Source organism: Agelaius tricolor, unplaced genomic scaffold (genome assembly GCF_023055355.1).
Source record: "Agelaius tricolor isolate 1412-34295 unplaced genomic scaffold, bAgeTri1.0.p SCAF_8, whole genome shotgun sequence".
Taxonomy (NCBI): Eukaryota; Metazoa; Chordata; class Aves; order Passeriformes; family Icteridae; genus Agelaius; species Agelaius tricolor.
Genome location: NW_027269268.1, coordinates 37,813,781 through 37,828,641, shown reverse-complemented (window position 1 = coordinate 37,828,641; position 14,861 = coordinate 37,813,781). Strand labels below are relative to the sequence as shown.

At 35.9% G+C, this 14,861-nt stretch overlaps 1 protein-coding gene across 16 annotated transcripts in view; it reads left to right on the top strand.

Moving 5' to 3' along the window:
* Positions 1-13,770, top strand: part of DCUN1D4 (defective in cullin neddylation 1 domain containing 4) — a 40,806-nt gene extending 27,036 nt beyond the window's left edge. For all 16 annotated transcript variants that reach the window (XM_071432396.1, XM_071432394.1, XM_071432410.1 and 13 more), the window contains 7 exons: positions 96-190; positions 2,479-2,549; positions 3,268-3,359; positions 4,232-4,340; positions 8,682-8,786; positions 9,237-9,339; positions 9,450-13,770. In XM_071432396.1, the coding sequence (XP_071288497.1) occupies positions 96-190; positions 2,479-2,549; positions 3,268-3,359; positions 4,232-4,340; positions 8,682-8,786; positions 9,237-9,339; positions 9,450-9,505 (631 nt within the window). In that variant the 3' untranslated portion in view covers positions 9,506-13,770. The remainder of the gene's footprint in view (positions 1-95; positions 191-2,478; positions 2,550-3,267; positions 3,360-4,231; positions 4,341-8,681; positions 8,787-9,236; positions 9,340-9,449) is intronic.
* Positions 13,771-14,861: the final 1,091 nt, after the last annotated feature.

The window sequence follows — 14,861 nt, the reverse complement described above, 5'->3', positions numbered from 1 at the left end:
GCATAATGTTTCTGCTAAGAGTGGCTGTTGACTAAAAGATCGCTTTTAAAAAGTGTTGATTAATTAATTACTTGTTTCTCTTTCTTTTTTCTAAGTATGTATAGAAAATATGATTCAACTAGAATAAAAGCAGAGGAAGAAGAAGTCTTTTCAAGTAAGAGATGCTTAGAATGGTTCTATGAATATGCAGGTAAGTGTGAAATGCAAATTTCCTACCAGTAACAATTAAATTTATATTGGAATATGAAAATTGCATTAACTGAGCTTTCAAAAGACGGAATATAAAAGATGTTTTGTAGAAGTCTTAGAGAAACTTCCCTTTATCCTGTGGGATGTGAGGTTGAAGAGTTCAAGGTTCAGTTTTGTCTTTGTCTATATCCTATGAAAAGAATACAGAAGGTGTGTAATTTGAAATATTTTGGAACATGTATTACTATTCAAATCTACAGTTAAAGCTGTACTTCTGTTGAAAATGTTGTTACCTCTCTATCATCTGCCATGTTAGTGCTGTATAGGACAGAATTAGCCTCAGAAGTGGTGTGTCTTTAATTAAAAAATCTAAAGGGTGAGGGAAGTAGTAATGCTAGTTTTGTTCCTGCTGAATCTGGTGCTGAGGGTTTCAAGCAAAGAAGTGAATGAATTCAAATATCCTGTATTAGTTTTATCAGATAGTTTTGCATCACAAGGTATAGGGAAGGTAGCCTGTATTATTTATTCTTGCCCTTGTGTATGAGAACTTTCTTCAGGCATTACTTCTAGGAATGTTAATTATCGTCTGTGGTCACAGATAATCCTTTATTAGTGAAGTTGGTTCTTGTATTTGTTTTCCTGCAAATGTTTTCTGAAAGGAAGAATTTGACGTATGGGGGAAAATGATCTCATGACTGTAAAGACCAAAAAGAAATTAAATAGATATTTTGTGTCATCTTGCAGTTTTCTGGTGATGTCTTGAATAACATGTCTAACTTGTTGTGTTTTGTCTACTTTTTAAACATAATGAAGAGTGACTTAAATTGATGTAATAAAACATTTTTTTCTCCTAATAAAATTATATAAATGAAATTAAATACTTTGAGATCTCACTTGTCTGTGGCAGTCTGTGAGAGGAGATTCAGACAAATTCAAGCCAAATCTAACCTGTTAGATTGTCTGCCTTTCTGACCAGCTTGATTTATTTTTTTACTCTAGCAACAGGCATGACTCATTTTTGTCAAGACTTTCATGGAAAGAAAGGATGAAAGGAAGGCTGTTTGTGAAAGAACTGTGGGGTTTCCACTGGATGCACACACCAAGATAAAACACAGAAAAGTGGAGAGTACGATTCTGTTTACAGTATTGAGTAACATTCTAAAAATTGAATTTTCAAGGAATAATCTCTTGTGTTCTTGCTTCATAAGTCTTCTTTATGTATGCAGACAGTTGACACTGCATTTGGGTTTTTTTTCCCTCCCTTGGTGTGTTTTTGCATAACAGAATGAGTCTTTTTAAAGGCTGTTGTGTACACTCTGAGAGCTGAGAGGCTGTTATGAGAAGATGGGAAAAGACCTAATTAAACCTTGTTATTTCTAGAATAGATCACCTAATAATAAAATACAGATTGATCTTCCCTTTATAAATCCTGTTTTTCTTACACATGTGATCTTTCTATTGGAGGAAAGTAGGCAGTTCAGCATGTATTTTTTTTCAAATGAGCCCTTTTAAATATGAGTCAAATAATTCTAACAAAATAGTTCAAATACTTAAAGTATAGAATTGCACAGTACAATTCATAATGTCTGTATAATTTTTTCAGAGTATTATAGAAATTGTAAATATCTTGATTTAAGACCATGCTTTATTAGTGGTGCATTTAATAGCATTTGTGTTTTGAATCTTTTTTTTCCTTTTAAGTAGGCAAAGAAATAACTGTAATTCATTATTTCCTTCCTGTTGCATTTACTGTTAGACAGATGATGTGTGACCATGGTGTAACAATATGAATAAGCAGGATAACATTATATAAAGATAATATATGAGACAATGAGGAATGAGGTTCTGGGAATGATAATGCCTTGTATCCTGTATAGCTGTACATCATGTTTTTATGTGGTTTGATCTTGTGATAAATTAGACATTCCAGCCAGGGCATGAGTTTCACTAGCCAACGTCCACTCATTTAATTTGGTAATATTGTATGGGTGTTCTGTTAAGTGCATTATGGAAAAAATCTTACTAATTTAAATTTCCAAGATTATCTCAGTAAATGAGTTGAAAGATTGGCAGGGATGAAAAGTTGTTTTACGGTTTCTCTGTTTTCAAAGGTGAGATAAAGACTTAAGTGTATCCAAGGCTGATAGTAAGTGTGGAAATATTTATTTAATGCCAAAGCAAACAAACTGTATGAAAGTTAGGTTGCACTATGTGATTGCATTTCTTTTGTGCTGTAAAGGACAGGCCATTTTAATATTTAGAGATAAGTAAAATATATTTTGTTTGCAGGCACAGATGATATTGTAGGGCCAGAAGGCATGGAGAAATTTTGTGAAGACATTGGAGTTGAACCAGAAAATGTAAGTTGCAAATTTAAATAACTTGATTATTTTTTTCTCCAGGTTGGTAGGGTCAGTTATCCTGCAAGTTTTTCTTTCACATATTTGTCAAAAGTGGTTTCTTAAGTTGGTAAATAAGATAATAATAATCTTATGGTATTACCTTATCTAAATTCTTTTTTGCTTTGGTCTTCTGTGTGAGATGTGAAAAAGACTGTTTTCTTTTGGGCAAAACTGAGGTATTATATATCAGCCTGTGTTTTGATGTGTATTACTGTTAGTTCATCTAGATTTACTTATCTGCTTGAATTGTGGGATCATTATTAGCTTTCAAATAATTGATTCCATGGATTGCAGATGATGCTCATTGAGATGAAGGTTTAACAAATATCAGGTATAGCTTGTGAAACTGATACTGAAATTTTGTAGTTACTTTGGGAAATCTTTTCTGCAGCTTTCACACCAACTCATCTTCTCCCCATTGTATTGCTTTTGAGATGACTGATAACTTGGGTAGATGTTCACTCCATGTATTGGTACTATTCCCTTCTCTTCATTTGGATTGTGTACAGATTTGCCACTTACAGGGTTTTTAAACTTCTAAAATAGTGTAGCAAAGTTCTGAACTTTCCACTTATACAAGTAAAAGCATTGGTATCCTACTAAACAGTGGTTATTTATAAAACACATGGATCTTTTTGTTAAATTCTCAGTCTCCATTTTTTTCTCATTAAAACAGGTAGTTATGCTTGTGCTAGCATGGAAGTTGGATGCACAAAATATGGGCTACTTTACATTACAAGAATGGTTAAAAGGAATGACATCACTACAGTAAGTGCCTTGAAAATTCTCTATAGTTACTATATTTGTTATAGTAAACACAGCTTTTCAGAAAAAACACACTTTAGTGTTTTCACTCAACACCTAAAGCAAAGAACTCTGCCATGGAGTAGAAGTTACAAACTTTTGGCCTGATTTATGATAATATGGTCACTTAGAGACAACTTGAAACCTGATGTTGCACATTTAAATATAGTTGGGTTAAAAGATCTGCAGTCCCAATAAAAGAGAAATGTCATGAGGTTTGACACTCTTTCTGTCCCCAAGGACACCAACAATCTTTGTTGCTGGATTGCATGTATCTTTTAGATATTGCTATGTTGTTAGAGTGATGTAAAACACTAAATAATACCAACCCTTTCTGTAACTCTGTATTGCTCTAAAAGTTGCTTTCTCCAGTTAAGAGCTTAATTTTATGGCAAAATTAACATAAATAAAGTTGAATAATCATGTTTCACAGAGAGTTGGAGAAAGAACGAAGTGTTTTGACTTACCTTCCAGAAGAGAATTACTAAAACTTTGTAGGAAGTTCTATAGTTTCAGCAAGACTTTAGAAGTATTTTTCACTGCTTTGATTTGACGCTTGTTTGCCACGCATGGACAAGCTCTTAGCTTTATCTGTTAGAGGGTGCATTTTTACAAAGCCAGTCAGTCCCAGTGTAAGACTTTGCTACTTCATCTAAATTTGTTTTACACTGGGTTTAATAAGGCATTTTATGCAGACATACTCAAAAACTTGTGTCTGTACAGAGTGATGTGTTTTGAACAGGGTAATGGGCATACTTGTTAGAGATTCTTTCCTAGAACATCAGGCATCTCAGTAAGAATGCAGACTCTAAACTCACTTGGTGCTTGTTTTGTAGGTGTGATACTACAGAAAAATTGAGAAATTCTCTGGATTACTTGAGATCTTTATTAAATGAGCCTACCAATTTTAAACTTATTTATAGATATGCCTTTGACTTTGCACGGGTAAGTACTGTCAATTTGAAATTACAAACTTTACTGTCATAATTAATAACTGAAAGACTGTGTACTTCTAAGTTTGTTTCTCTGAAAGTACCACTCAAGATTGCTTTGAACAAATGGAACAATTTGTGTTCTTAAACAGTATATGCAAGATGTCAAAACTGGAAAAGAAAAGTATATAGAATGTGTAATGCTTAGTGGTTTAGTGACCTGTATTAATTATGTCTCTGCCTCAAGCTATTTTATGACTTCAGGGAAATGATTTAGGCCCCATTCTGTTATATATTGGAGCTTTATACTGAGTTCCCCCGAATTTATAATTTACTGTTGTTTTTCTTACTCTGAATTTTGTGAGCATAAACATATATAAAACAGGAAGGCACTTCACACATTTCAATAGCTGGTAAAAATGGATAACATGATAAGAGCTGGATATGATATAAATACCGATTCAGAAGATTGTTGGAATGGCTTTAATGATGTTTTCAGTTTTCATTAAAGAATACCCTGATATTAGTCTTCCTGCTATAACACATGCTTTGATGAAATTTTACCTGTAATGGAACCAATATGCATAAGACTGTTCATACTTGCAAGGAGTAATAAGAGAACTTTATTTTCTGAAATAACATTTTGAAATAGAATTTGGACATCCCTTTTGCTAATGTGATGGAGTGTACAGAAGACTTAACATAAAAAGGTAAAACTGAACCTCAGATTTCAGTGCAAGAAAACTAAAAATACTAAGAAAACTTGCACCAAAAAAAGTAGCATGAGAAAATGAGAAAAATAAGGAGAAGTTGAACTGATAGCAGTTCTGATAGTATCTCATTAGCAACTCAGATATTTGGTACCTCAGTGCTTTCTGCATCTCAGCATTCAGATTTATGGTAGTTCACTTTTAAACAAGGAAACTTGCAGTTGAATAGAAAAAAATGCCTGGGATTAGTTAGTATGTGAGGAAAAGAAAAACTACATCAACCTCTTAATTCCTCCTTTGCTGTATGAAGCTTTATTCTGCTAGTTTTGCTGAATGTAAAATGCAAAGGCATTGCCTAAGAAGTTCAAGATGCTGATGAAATATTTGGGATAGAGAGCAAACCTGTGCCAGCTGATGGCCCGTCAGAAGTAAGTGCAGATATTTAAAAGGTGGATAGTGTGTGTGTTCTTTTCAAGAGGTACCAAACTGGTGTGATAAACAGTGGTCTCAAAAAATTTAAACATTGAGACACAGGTGCTGTGACTTCATTTGTGACAAGAAGCCCCTGCAGATTATAGAACTTGAAGTCAACGACGTATAAACTGAGGTTCAATAATCATATTTGGCTATTATGATTATTGAACTTTCCATACTACAGACTTGGGCAAAGTCTATAGGAGAATGGCATCCAGTAAAAATAGAAAAGAACAAAGGCAGGTATATTCATAGATGGAAGATTAAATTGGGAATAACTTTTTTTCAGGATCACTGAAGGGATTGATAGAAAAAAGCTGATGGTTTCACATTCAGGAGATTGTATAATTTCTGTCCTAAGGATAATTCTTTCAAGGGAGTGCTCTATGGCAAAAAGCCACTTGTCTAAACTTCCTAAGTTTTAAGAGAAAAGGTTTTTAAAGAGACAGTTGATTTGGCATTTGAAGTTAGTTTGTGAATAAAGATGTGTCATCAAGGTTTCATGTGGCATGCATGATTTAAGTCAGTGTAGATTTGGGGAAATAATTTATAACACCATATGTTGATATTAAGCACAGATAACATTCCTCACTCCATGTTTGCCCTTGTTGCTGCCAAGTTTTAGAACATACAGATGCATCTATTGCATGGCTTAAATTGATCTTTAATGTGAAATATTAGGGGAAAAAATCTCAGGAAGAGTGTCTATCATTAGTGTAAAACAAATACCAAGATAAAATAAAGTTTTTAAATAAATTCCTTCAACTGTATCCAAGAAATGTGTTTAGAATGTAAGCTAAGAATGCAATTGCATCATCTGTCATGGCAGATGTGCCATTAGGCAGTTGGAGGTGGGTAGAAAGGGCTTATCTGAACGATTTGTTCTGATCAGTTGTCTGAGAGAGAGAATGTAGAAATGTAACAATATAAGGCATGAAAACCCAGTGTGGCCAAAGTAAGGGCAATAGAGCCTGATTTCATTAATACTTGAGTGTGTGGGAAGAATTCAGAGTATGAAAAGTAGGTAAAATAAAATGTATTCTGACAGCAGTATTGTTTCTGCTTTAAAGGTGTTTGTGACAGAAGTATAGAAGGCCTTTGGAAAGAGGATTAGTTTTTAGAACTTTTTGAGGTTGGAAATAAGTGAAAGATTTATATCATACTAGTACAAAAATGCCTTTGCAGGTTTCTTTTTCTTCTTTATTGCTAATTGAAAAGCGTTGTTCATCATGGAATTTACTTTTTTTTCCCTAAATCCCTCTTGGATTTAGTGCCCAGAATGCAAAACAGTTTCTCATGTTTTCAGAATTGCTGGTCTCCCCACTTTACTTTCAAAACAAATCTGAATTAAATTCTGTCTATACAATTTTAGAACTGAGGAGCATTTAATATGAAATGAACACAACCTTGTAACTAGGGCATTCAGTTGTTGACTGAGAACTGGGATCTTGCTCTGTCAATTCCTTCATGTGTGATAGAACAATTCAGTTACGATTTGAGCTTGTTTTTTTTTAATAAAGATGCATGTTCTGTAATACATACAACTGCATTTTTGCAGGTGAAATCTAGGGCACAATTCCCCTTGTGGTGGGCAGCTAGCTGTCTTGCAATGATCTGTTAGACAGTCCCTACATCCAGAATATCCCTGTGTGGGATATGTCCTGGTGGACAACAAGCTGTCCATGAGTCAGCAGTGTGTTTCTGGAAAGCCAGTGGTTTTCTGGGGAGCATTAGGAAGGACAGTGCCAGCAGGCTGAGGGAGGTGGTCCTTCCTCTCTACTCAGCCCTGGTGAGGCCACATCAGGAGTGCTGTTGCCCAGCTCTGGGCTCCCCAGGGCAGGAGAGACATGGAGCTCCTGGAGCAGGTCCAGTGGAGAGCAATGAGGTTGGTTAAAGGATAGGAGCCTTGCCAGTGTCTATCAGTATCTGCAGGGAAGGTGTCAGAGAATGGATCCAGGCTTTTCTCAGTGCTGCCAAACAATAGGACAAGAGGCTGTGAGCAGAAAGTGATGCACAGGAAGTTCCATCTGAATATGGAGGAGAATTTTTTTGCTCTGCAGTAGAGCACACACTGGAACAGACTGCCCAGAGAGGCTGTGGAGTCTCCCTCTCAGGAGATAGTCAAGAACCACTTGGGTGCAGTTCTGTGCTGTGTGCTCTAGGGTGACCCTGCTTGAGCAGGAGAGCTGGACCTGATGACCCACTGTGGTCCCTTACCCATTCCATGATTCTGTGATACCTCTTAATTTAGCCTTTGCAGTCTGCTGTCATGAATAGATACACAGAACAAGGTCTATGTTAGCTAATACGGAAATTTATTTTTTGTGAATATAACTTGTGAATTTGTAGATCAAACCAAGGCATAAAAGTGTGGGGGTTTGCGTCTCATCTCTCAGCAAAATTGGTTTAATTTTGTGATAACAAATATAGGTGAATAAACTACTTAACAAAATGGAATCATACACATACATGTTACTTTGAGATGTGCAGAAGTTATGTTACTAAATATTTGCCACTGATTAACAAACCTGCTGGGTACATATGTTCTTACTTAGCAGAAACAAAAAAAACAGCCCTTAAGCTTAAATATGTTGTTGTTACATTGAACTAAAACTGGACAGTCCAGAGGGGAGTCTCAGTGTGCTAGTGTACTGTCTGCTCATTTGATAATTTAATCTGAATTCCATGTAATCAGTTAGAATAACTGAACAAAGATCCTCCCTTGGCTCACTCTCGGGTAGGGAAGGAGGTGTCAATTAGCACTGAGTGTCTATTGACAGCTCACATAGTTGTAATGATAGGGTGGGAAGTGGGGACAGCACTGCTATTCTGAGAGGTGTGGCTGTGCAGAGCATAAGTGCCAGCCTGGCTGGAGATGTGGTGGCCATTGCTGGCTGGGAAAGTCTGAAGTCAGAAATAACCTCATGCCTCATCTGCCATAACGGTGATGGTTTTATTGGGAACATCTATAAAAAGCAACATCTCCATCTAACAAACCATTACCTATAAGGAAGGAAATCTTACTGGCAAGCTGTGTATTATTAAAAAACACTGCTAGATACTGTTGTATATTATTTATTTGGTAATTTATTTTGTCCATGGGTGAGCTGTGAGGGAAGTGAAAAATCTGGAATTCATGCTCTGTTTTCCTTTTTGACGTTTTCATGCAGGAAAAGGACCAGCGCAGCCTAGATATCAATACTGCTAAATGTATGTTGGGCCTTCTTTTAGGAAAAGCATGGTCCCTTTTTCCAGTGTTTCATCAGTTTCTAGAGGTATGGAATTGGAAACAGAATTATGGGGGGTTTTAATCTGTCTTTGATACTTTTAACTCAAGGTAGAATGAACAGCTAAGAATGCTGTGTTCTGATTTAGGAAATTGTAACCACCAAAGCAGCGCATACAGCTGGTTATCTTTCCTTTCTTCCTTTTCCCTAAAATCCTATGCTGTTAAGATTTGTGTAATGCAGAACAAACTATAGAATGTTATTTATTTGCTTTTGAACTTTTTTTTATTGCGGTATGTTTGCCCTCTAAAAGATGTCTTGATCAGAAGCATGATTCAACACTAGTTTCAATACTTGCTGGTTTAATCCTTTCTAGTTTTAGATGGCATACAGATTAAAATAATAAGGCACCAAAAAATTGAAATTTTCTGTAAGAAAATCTGAGTTTGAGACAGTTGAAAATACATTTCAGTTATTTCTGTTTCTTGCCTCAAGCAGCAATCAAAATACAAAGTTATCAATAAGGACCAATGGTGTAACGTTCTTGAATTCAGCAGAACAATTAACCTTGACCTCAGTAACTATGATGAAGATGGAGCCTGTAAGTACTACCATTTGTTAATTTTCTAAAATAATTTATTTCTCTGAGCTTAATCAATCAGTGTTCTTTTACAAATTTTTGTAAAATACAGTTCTTTGATCTCTCCACAGGGCCAGTGTTGTTGGATGAGTTTGTGGAGTGGTATAAAGGAAAACAGATGACATAGGAGTTTAACTATGCACAGCCACTCAAGAGTCACTGTTACCACAGTTATGTCAACCATTAGCCATAAACTGCTATTTGTATCAAAGTGCATGCTGCTTTTCTTGCACTGCATCCCTTTGGCAAGGAACTTTTGATGTTTGCTATTTAACAAGCTAGCTATGCTTGCTGTTTAGCATTGTTCTCTTTGAAGGCTGCTTTGCATTTTGTATTTACACTACAAATTGGTGAACTTGCCAGAGTCTTCACTGTGATTATGTGTATATTGCTGTCTAAATTTTGTATATGTGTATAAAAAAAGGCTTCACCTAGGAATTATTTCTGCAGAAATGTATTGTAAAAATAATTTTGTGGCATATTTCTAATCATCACTTACATGTCTGTTGAAACTTTAGTTATTTTGTTTTTCTTTTGGTCTCAAATGTAGCATTTCAGTCTTTCTGGACATAGTTATGTGAAGAACTATTTACGGTTTCAATGTTACTATTTGAGATGCCAATTTCTGAGAAGAGAAGACATGCTGTGATTTCCTTCACCAGAATTTGCCAAACCTGACTTAATGCTTTATAGGAATGAAATATTGGTGTCTTAAAAAATATATATACATATAAATATTTAAACACTGTAATAGTTGTACATGCCACAGATGATTTCCATTTGAAGAAAAAAGTACTGACTTTTTAATGTTAAAACTGCAGTAGTTGTTACAGGTACAAAAGAACAAATTAAAGTACCTTTTAAAAATGGGTTTTAGACTTTTGTAAATTGCCTTTGGCATACTCCTTTTAATTTTTGGTGTACCACGAGTGTTTGGTCTCTGTTGTGATCTAGTGACCCAATGACATTGAAAGTGCTAGCTGAAGTAAGTGGTTTGGGGAATGAAGTATGCTCACCCCTAGCACAGACATGATAAAGGTTTTGGGGATTATTTTCTTTGTAACACTAGTCTTTCCAAGGGCCTCCAGCTTCGTGTTTCTAAGTACTTAAAAATATGATATTGGAAAAAATACAATGTTGAATAGTCAGAGTATTACTTTTTCTTTCCTGTTGGGGATTAAAGTTTCCTGGCAGAATGTCCATTGCAGGCAATGGGCATGTAAGACACCAGCATTAAGTGACAGTACTTTTTAGTAGGGACCACTGCCTGTTTCACTCATCTCTCTCTGTATGGGATGGTTCTAGTGATTATTTTGGGAAAAAATGAGTGAATGAAATAATGTTGAAGTTCTTGTCTTTGCCTTACCCTTCTTTATTAATGTTATTATTGATATTTCTAAATAGGTCCTTAAAGTATCAGGTGCTATTAAACTTTTATCCCTAAGGATTTATTAAAATGTTATTAATTCATGGAGCATTTAACAACAAAGGGCCAGTGGGTGTTTTGGAACAACAAATAGCATTACTTTTCTGTAGAAATATTTTTCAAGGTGTTGGCAGTTTTGTTATTTCCCTAGAATGCCATCCAGGGGAACAGGAGGAAAGCATTTTAAGTTGAAAGTGAAATTCTCTTCTGTGTTGAAGGTTCTATCCTTGCCATCAAGTGAGGAACAACTGCCATTGACTTGACTCCTTTCAGGATTAAGTCTAGTTTAGCAAAAGCAGGTTAGTTTGCTGCCCTGGGCCAGGAGGTTGTAATTGTCATGGTACAGGTGGTCATTTGTGTTCTGATCTGTTTGTTGTTGTTCTTAGTTTTTGTTTTTCAAGCTCAGCTGCCAAAGACAAAAACTGTGTGTCTGTTTGTGTATATTTGTATATACGTAAATATACAATATTTATATACATGCATATACAAAACCTAGAATTTAATGATGTTAAGAATACTACCTTTCCTGTGAAATAGCTACATTTGGATTTCCATAATACTAAATAGTGCTTTTTAAAGTTAGTAGTGGTAAAACATACACAGTCAGTGCTTTCTCGTGTACTAATGCACATAACCTTAATTCCATGTTTGTTGCCAGTTTGCACAAGAAATTCAGTGGAGTGTGGTATTTAATGTTTACAATAAGCCTTCTAAGAATACACATCTTTTATTAAGACTTCTGATGTAAATGTGTATATTACAATAGTATTACTGTAATGAAATACCAGTGGAGCTGCTGGTTTAGTTCTTCAAAGAATGAACTTAGAAGCAATATAACTTTTAACATTAGGCCAAATTGTGATTGCTAAGATTTTAAGGGAAATAGATGTAATTGTTCTTAAAACATTAAGCTAGCTGTTGACTCTAGGAGACTGTTCAGCACAAATTAGTGTGAATCCTGCAACAAATACAAGTTTGTATAAAAGGTTTTGTATGTCACAAATAACTGAGCTTCCAATAGTGGAAGCAAGAGCCAAAGACACTTTTAATCTATTACTGTTACAGGTATAGCTTTCATATAACAGGATTGACAGAAATTGGTTCAGCCAAGTGTCGGCAGTTTTGCAAATGTTTATCAGAATAAAAAATTTACTTAAAAGCATAGAAATGGGGAAAGAAACCTCAGAAAGTACTTGAGTTGTGTAAGCAAACAAACTTGGTTTTTTTAATTTGGGTAAAAGTAATTGAGAGTGATGGAAAGGAAGGATACGTTTGGAAATGAATCAGATGCTGCAAATTTTTTCTTCCATTTGAAACAGTATGAATCTGTCACCATCAGCAGGTTTATAAACATGCATCTTCATAAAATAAACCACAGATTCAATTAAAGCTAGTAGAGATAGCTTTACTGACATTTATAGTGAACAATGGACTAAAATGGACCTATGGTTTGATGAGCTTCCCTGTGCTATCCATCCTGTTGGTTTTGCTAAATATGCTGATAAGCAGAAGATCCTAACATTGTCTAGTCCTGTATATTGGAGAAACTTTTAATAGTGTGGAAACTTAAATAGCTTAGTTAATCTTGTATTTAGTACAAGTGTGGCATTTGCTTTTTTTGTTTATTATGCCATCAAATAGCTGATATAGATTTTTTTTTGTTTGATTGTGGGCTCCCATCCCAACCCTTATGAAAAGTAATGTACAAAACATGCTGTTTTCTGGGACAAGACACTTGAGAGGTCATTCCTGAAGAAGTGTTATGGGTCTTGTGCTAATGTTACTGGTGTACTGTTATTGAACTTTTAGCAGAAACTTGATGATCAATCTACAGTTCATTTTTGGTGTTTGGGAGATGTAAATTCGAAAGACAGTTAGTGAAAGGAAAACAGTGTCCAGAGACTATAGCAGTTGATGTTCTTTGATAGATGACAAACATTTGGAGCTCTTTCCACTCAGTAGTCTTAAGAATCTTTTCAACCTAAATGATTCTATTAATACTAGTAACCAAAAGAGTCCATGAATTAAATTTTCTTCTAAAGCAAAGTAACTAAGTATTTAAAGTATTAATATAATTCTCTATTGCTGTTATTTCTTCACTTTTTTATCTTTTCCAAGGAAAGCAAGCTGAAGAACATTGAAATTACTGAAAATATTTATGTATTTGAGTTTTCAGTTAAAACCTCTTTAAGGTTGTTTTTAAGCTACAATAACTACTTGGGTTCTCTTTCTGTAGCCATTTCTAATTCTGTAGATGCTTCTCCCATTTTTCCACAAATGTGTGTTTTATTTCATCAGAAATATTCTCACACAATTAAAATTAGTCGTAGTTTATTGCTACTTCATTAATGTTTCCAAGTTACTATTTTGAAGCACAAGAAATGGACTTCAGTTGTGTTAAGGTTCCCAGATTTCTGTTTACCCTTAGTCACAAGTCTCAGAAGTTGTTTGATACTCTTGGAATTTATATAGGCAGCTTTAAACGTTAGCTTGTGCCCTGGCTTTATTTATAGCTGCTAACATACCTCTTTCTAGGCCTTATATTTTGTCTTTTCATATTGTTGTAAAAGTATATAGAATCCATCCACAAACAGAATGATTTGTTTTCTTTAATTGAGACCAAAATTCAGCTTAATTTTTTTTTGTTTGTTTGCTTTTATTTTTTAAATCCTCACCCACTCCCCCACTGTGTGTGTGTGTGTGCATGTGTACATGTGTCCACATAGCTCCTACTGACACTGCTGTGGCAGGAACAGCAGTTAACCTGTAACTGTGAATGCTTTATGTCTTAGTTACCTGGATATTACATAAATAAGGTGTGCTAAACTCCTATGACTCACAATATGATGAAAATACTATTATGCCACCTAACATGAGTTAATCCAGTTGATTTTTTTAGGTCTTTTCTTGGTGTTGTTGTAAAATGGCATCCCACAAATAAACAGTATTTGTGTTGGTTTCAGAAACTGACTTCAGATTTTTCTATGGTTCATACTTCAGAAATTCTCATATCTGAACATACATCAGCAGGCAGCCTTTATCAAATATTAGTAGGGAATTTGTAGGATCTTGTCCCCCTGGTTTCTAATAGTGGAGCAAATCCATATTTAAAACTGTTGGGAACGGGTACATGTATCAAAAAGGTTATGGTTCAAATGGAGTGTGTTGGTGTAAAACAGTACTGTAATACAAAAATTTTCAACAATAAGTGAATTTGAGTAGAAATGTCTCAAGACAAAATTTTACAGAAGCGTAATTGTTACCCACTCATCTTGGTCCAGCCTTTTGACCCACAAGGTCCTCATAGAAAAGCTGTCGATGTATGGAATGGATGAACAGATGGGTGAAAACTGAAAATTGTAGGGCCCAGAGAATGGTGGTCTGCAGAGCAAAGTCTAATTGGAGACCAGTGACTAGTGCTGTACCCCCAGGGTCAGAGCTGGGTCCAGTCCTGTTCAACAGCTTCATTACTGACCTGGGTGATGGGGCACAGGGTCTCCTCAGCAAGTTTGCTGGTATGACAGAGCTGGAAGTAAAGGATGATAAGCCAGAGGACCATATGCCTTCCAGAGGGATCTCAGCGTGCTTGAGAAATTCCTGACAGGAACTACCTGAGCTTCATCCTGGAGAGGTGCAAAGTCCTGCAGCTGGGGAGGAGCAGCCCCCTGCCCCAGTGTCTGCTGGGGGCCACCCCTGGAAAGCAGCTTGGCAGAAAAGGGCCTGGGGGTCCTGGTGGACACCGAGTCAGAGATGAGCCAGCAACAAATCCTTGCTGTTGAGAAGGTGAGTGGTTCCTGCCTGATTCTGACAAAGTATTGCCAGCAGGCTGAGGGATGACTATTCCCTCCTACACAGCCCTGATGAGGCCACACCTGAGTGTTGTGTCCAGTTCTGGGCTTCCCAGTACCAGAGACACTGTGACATTCTGGAGAGGGTCCAGTAAAGGGCTATGAAGATAATGAAGAAGGAAATGAAGGGATGGGAACTTCTCTCCCATGAGGAAAGGCTTACAGCTGTTCGGCCTGGAGAAGAGAAGGTGCTGTGGGAAGTCTTACTA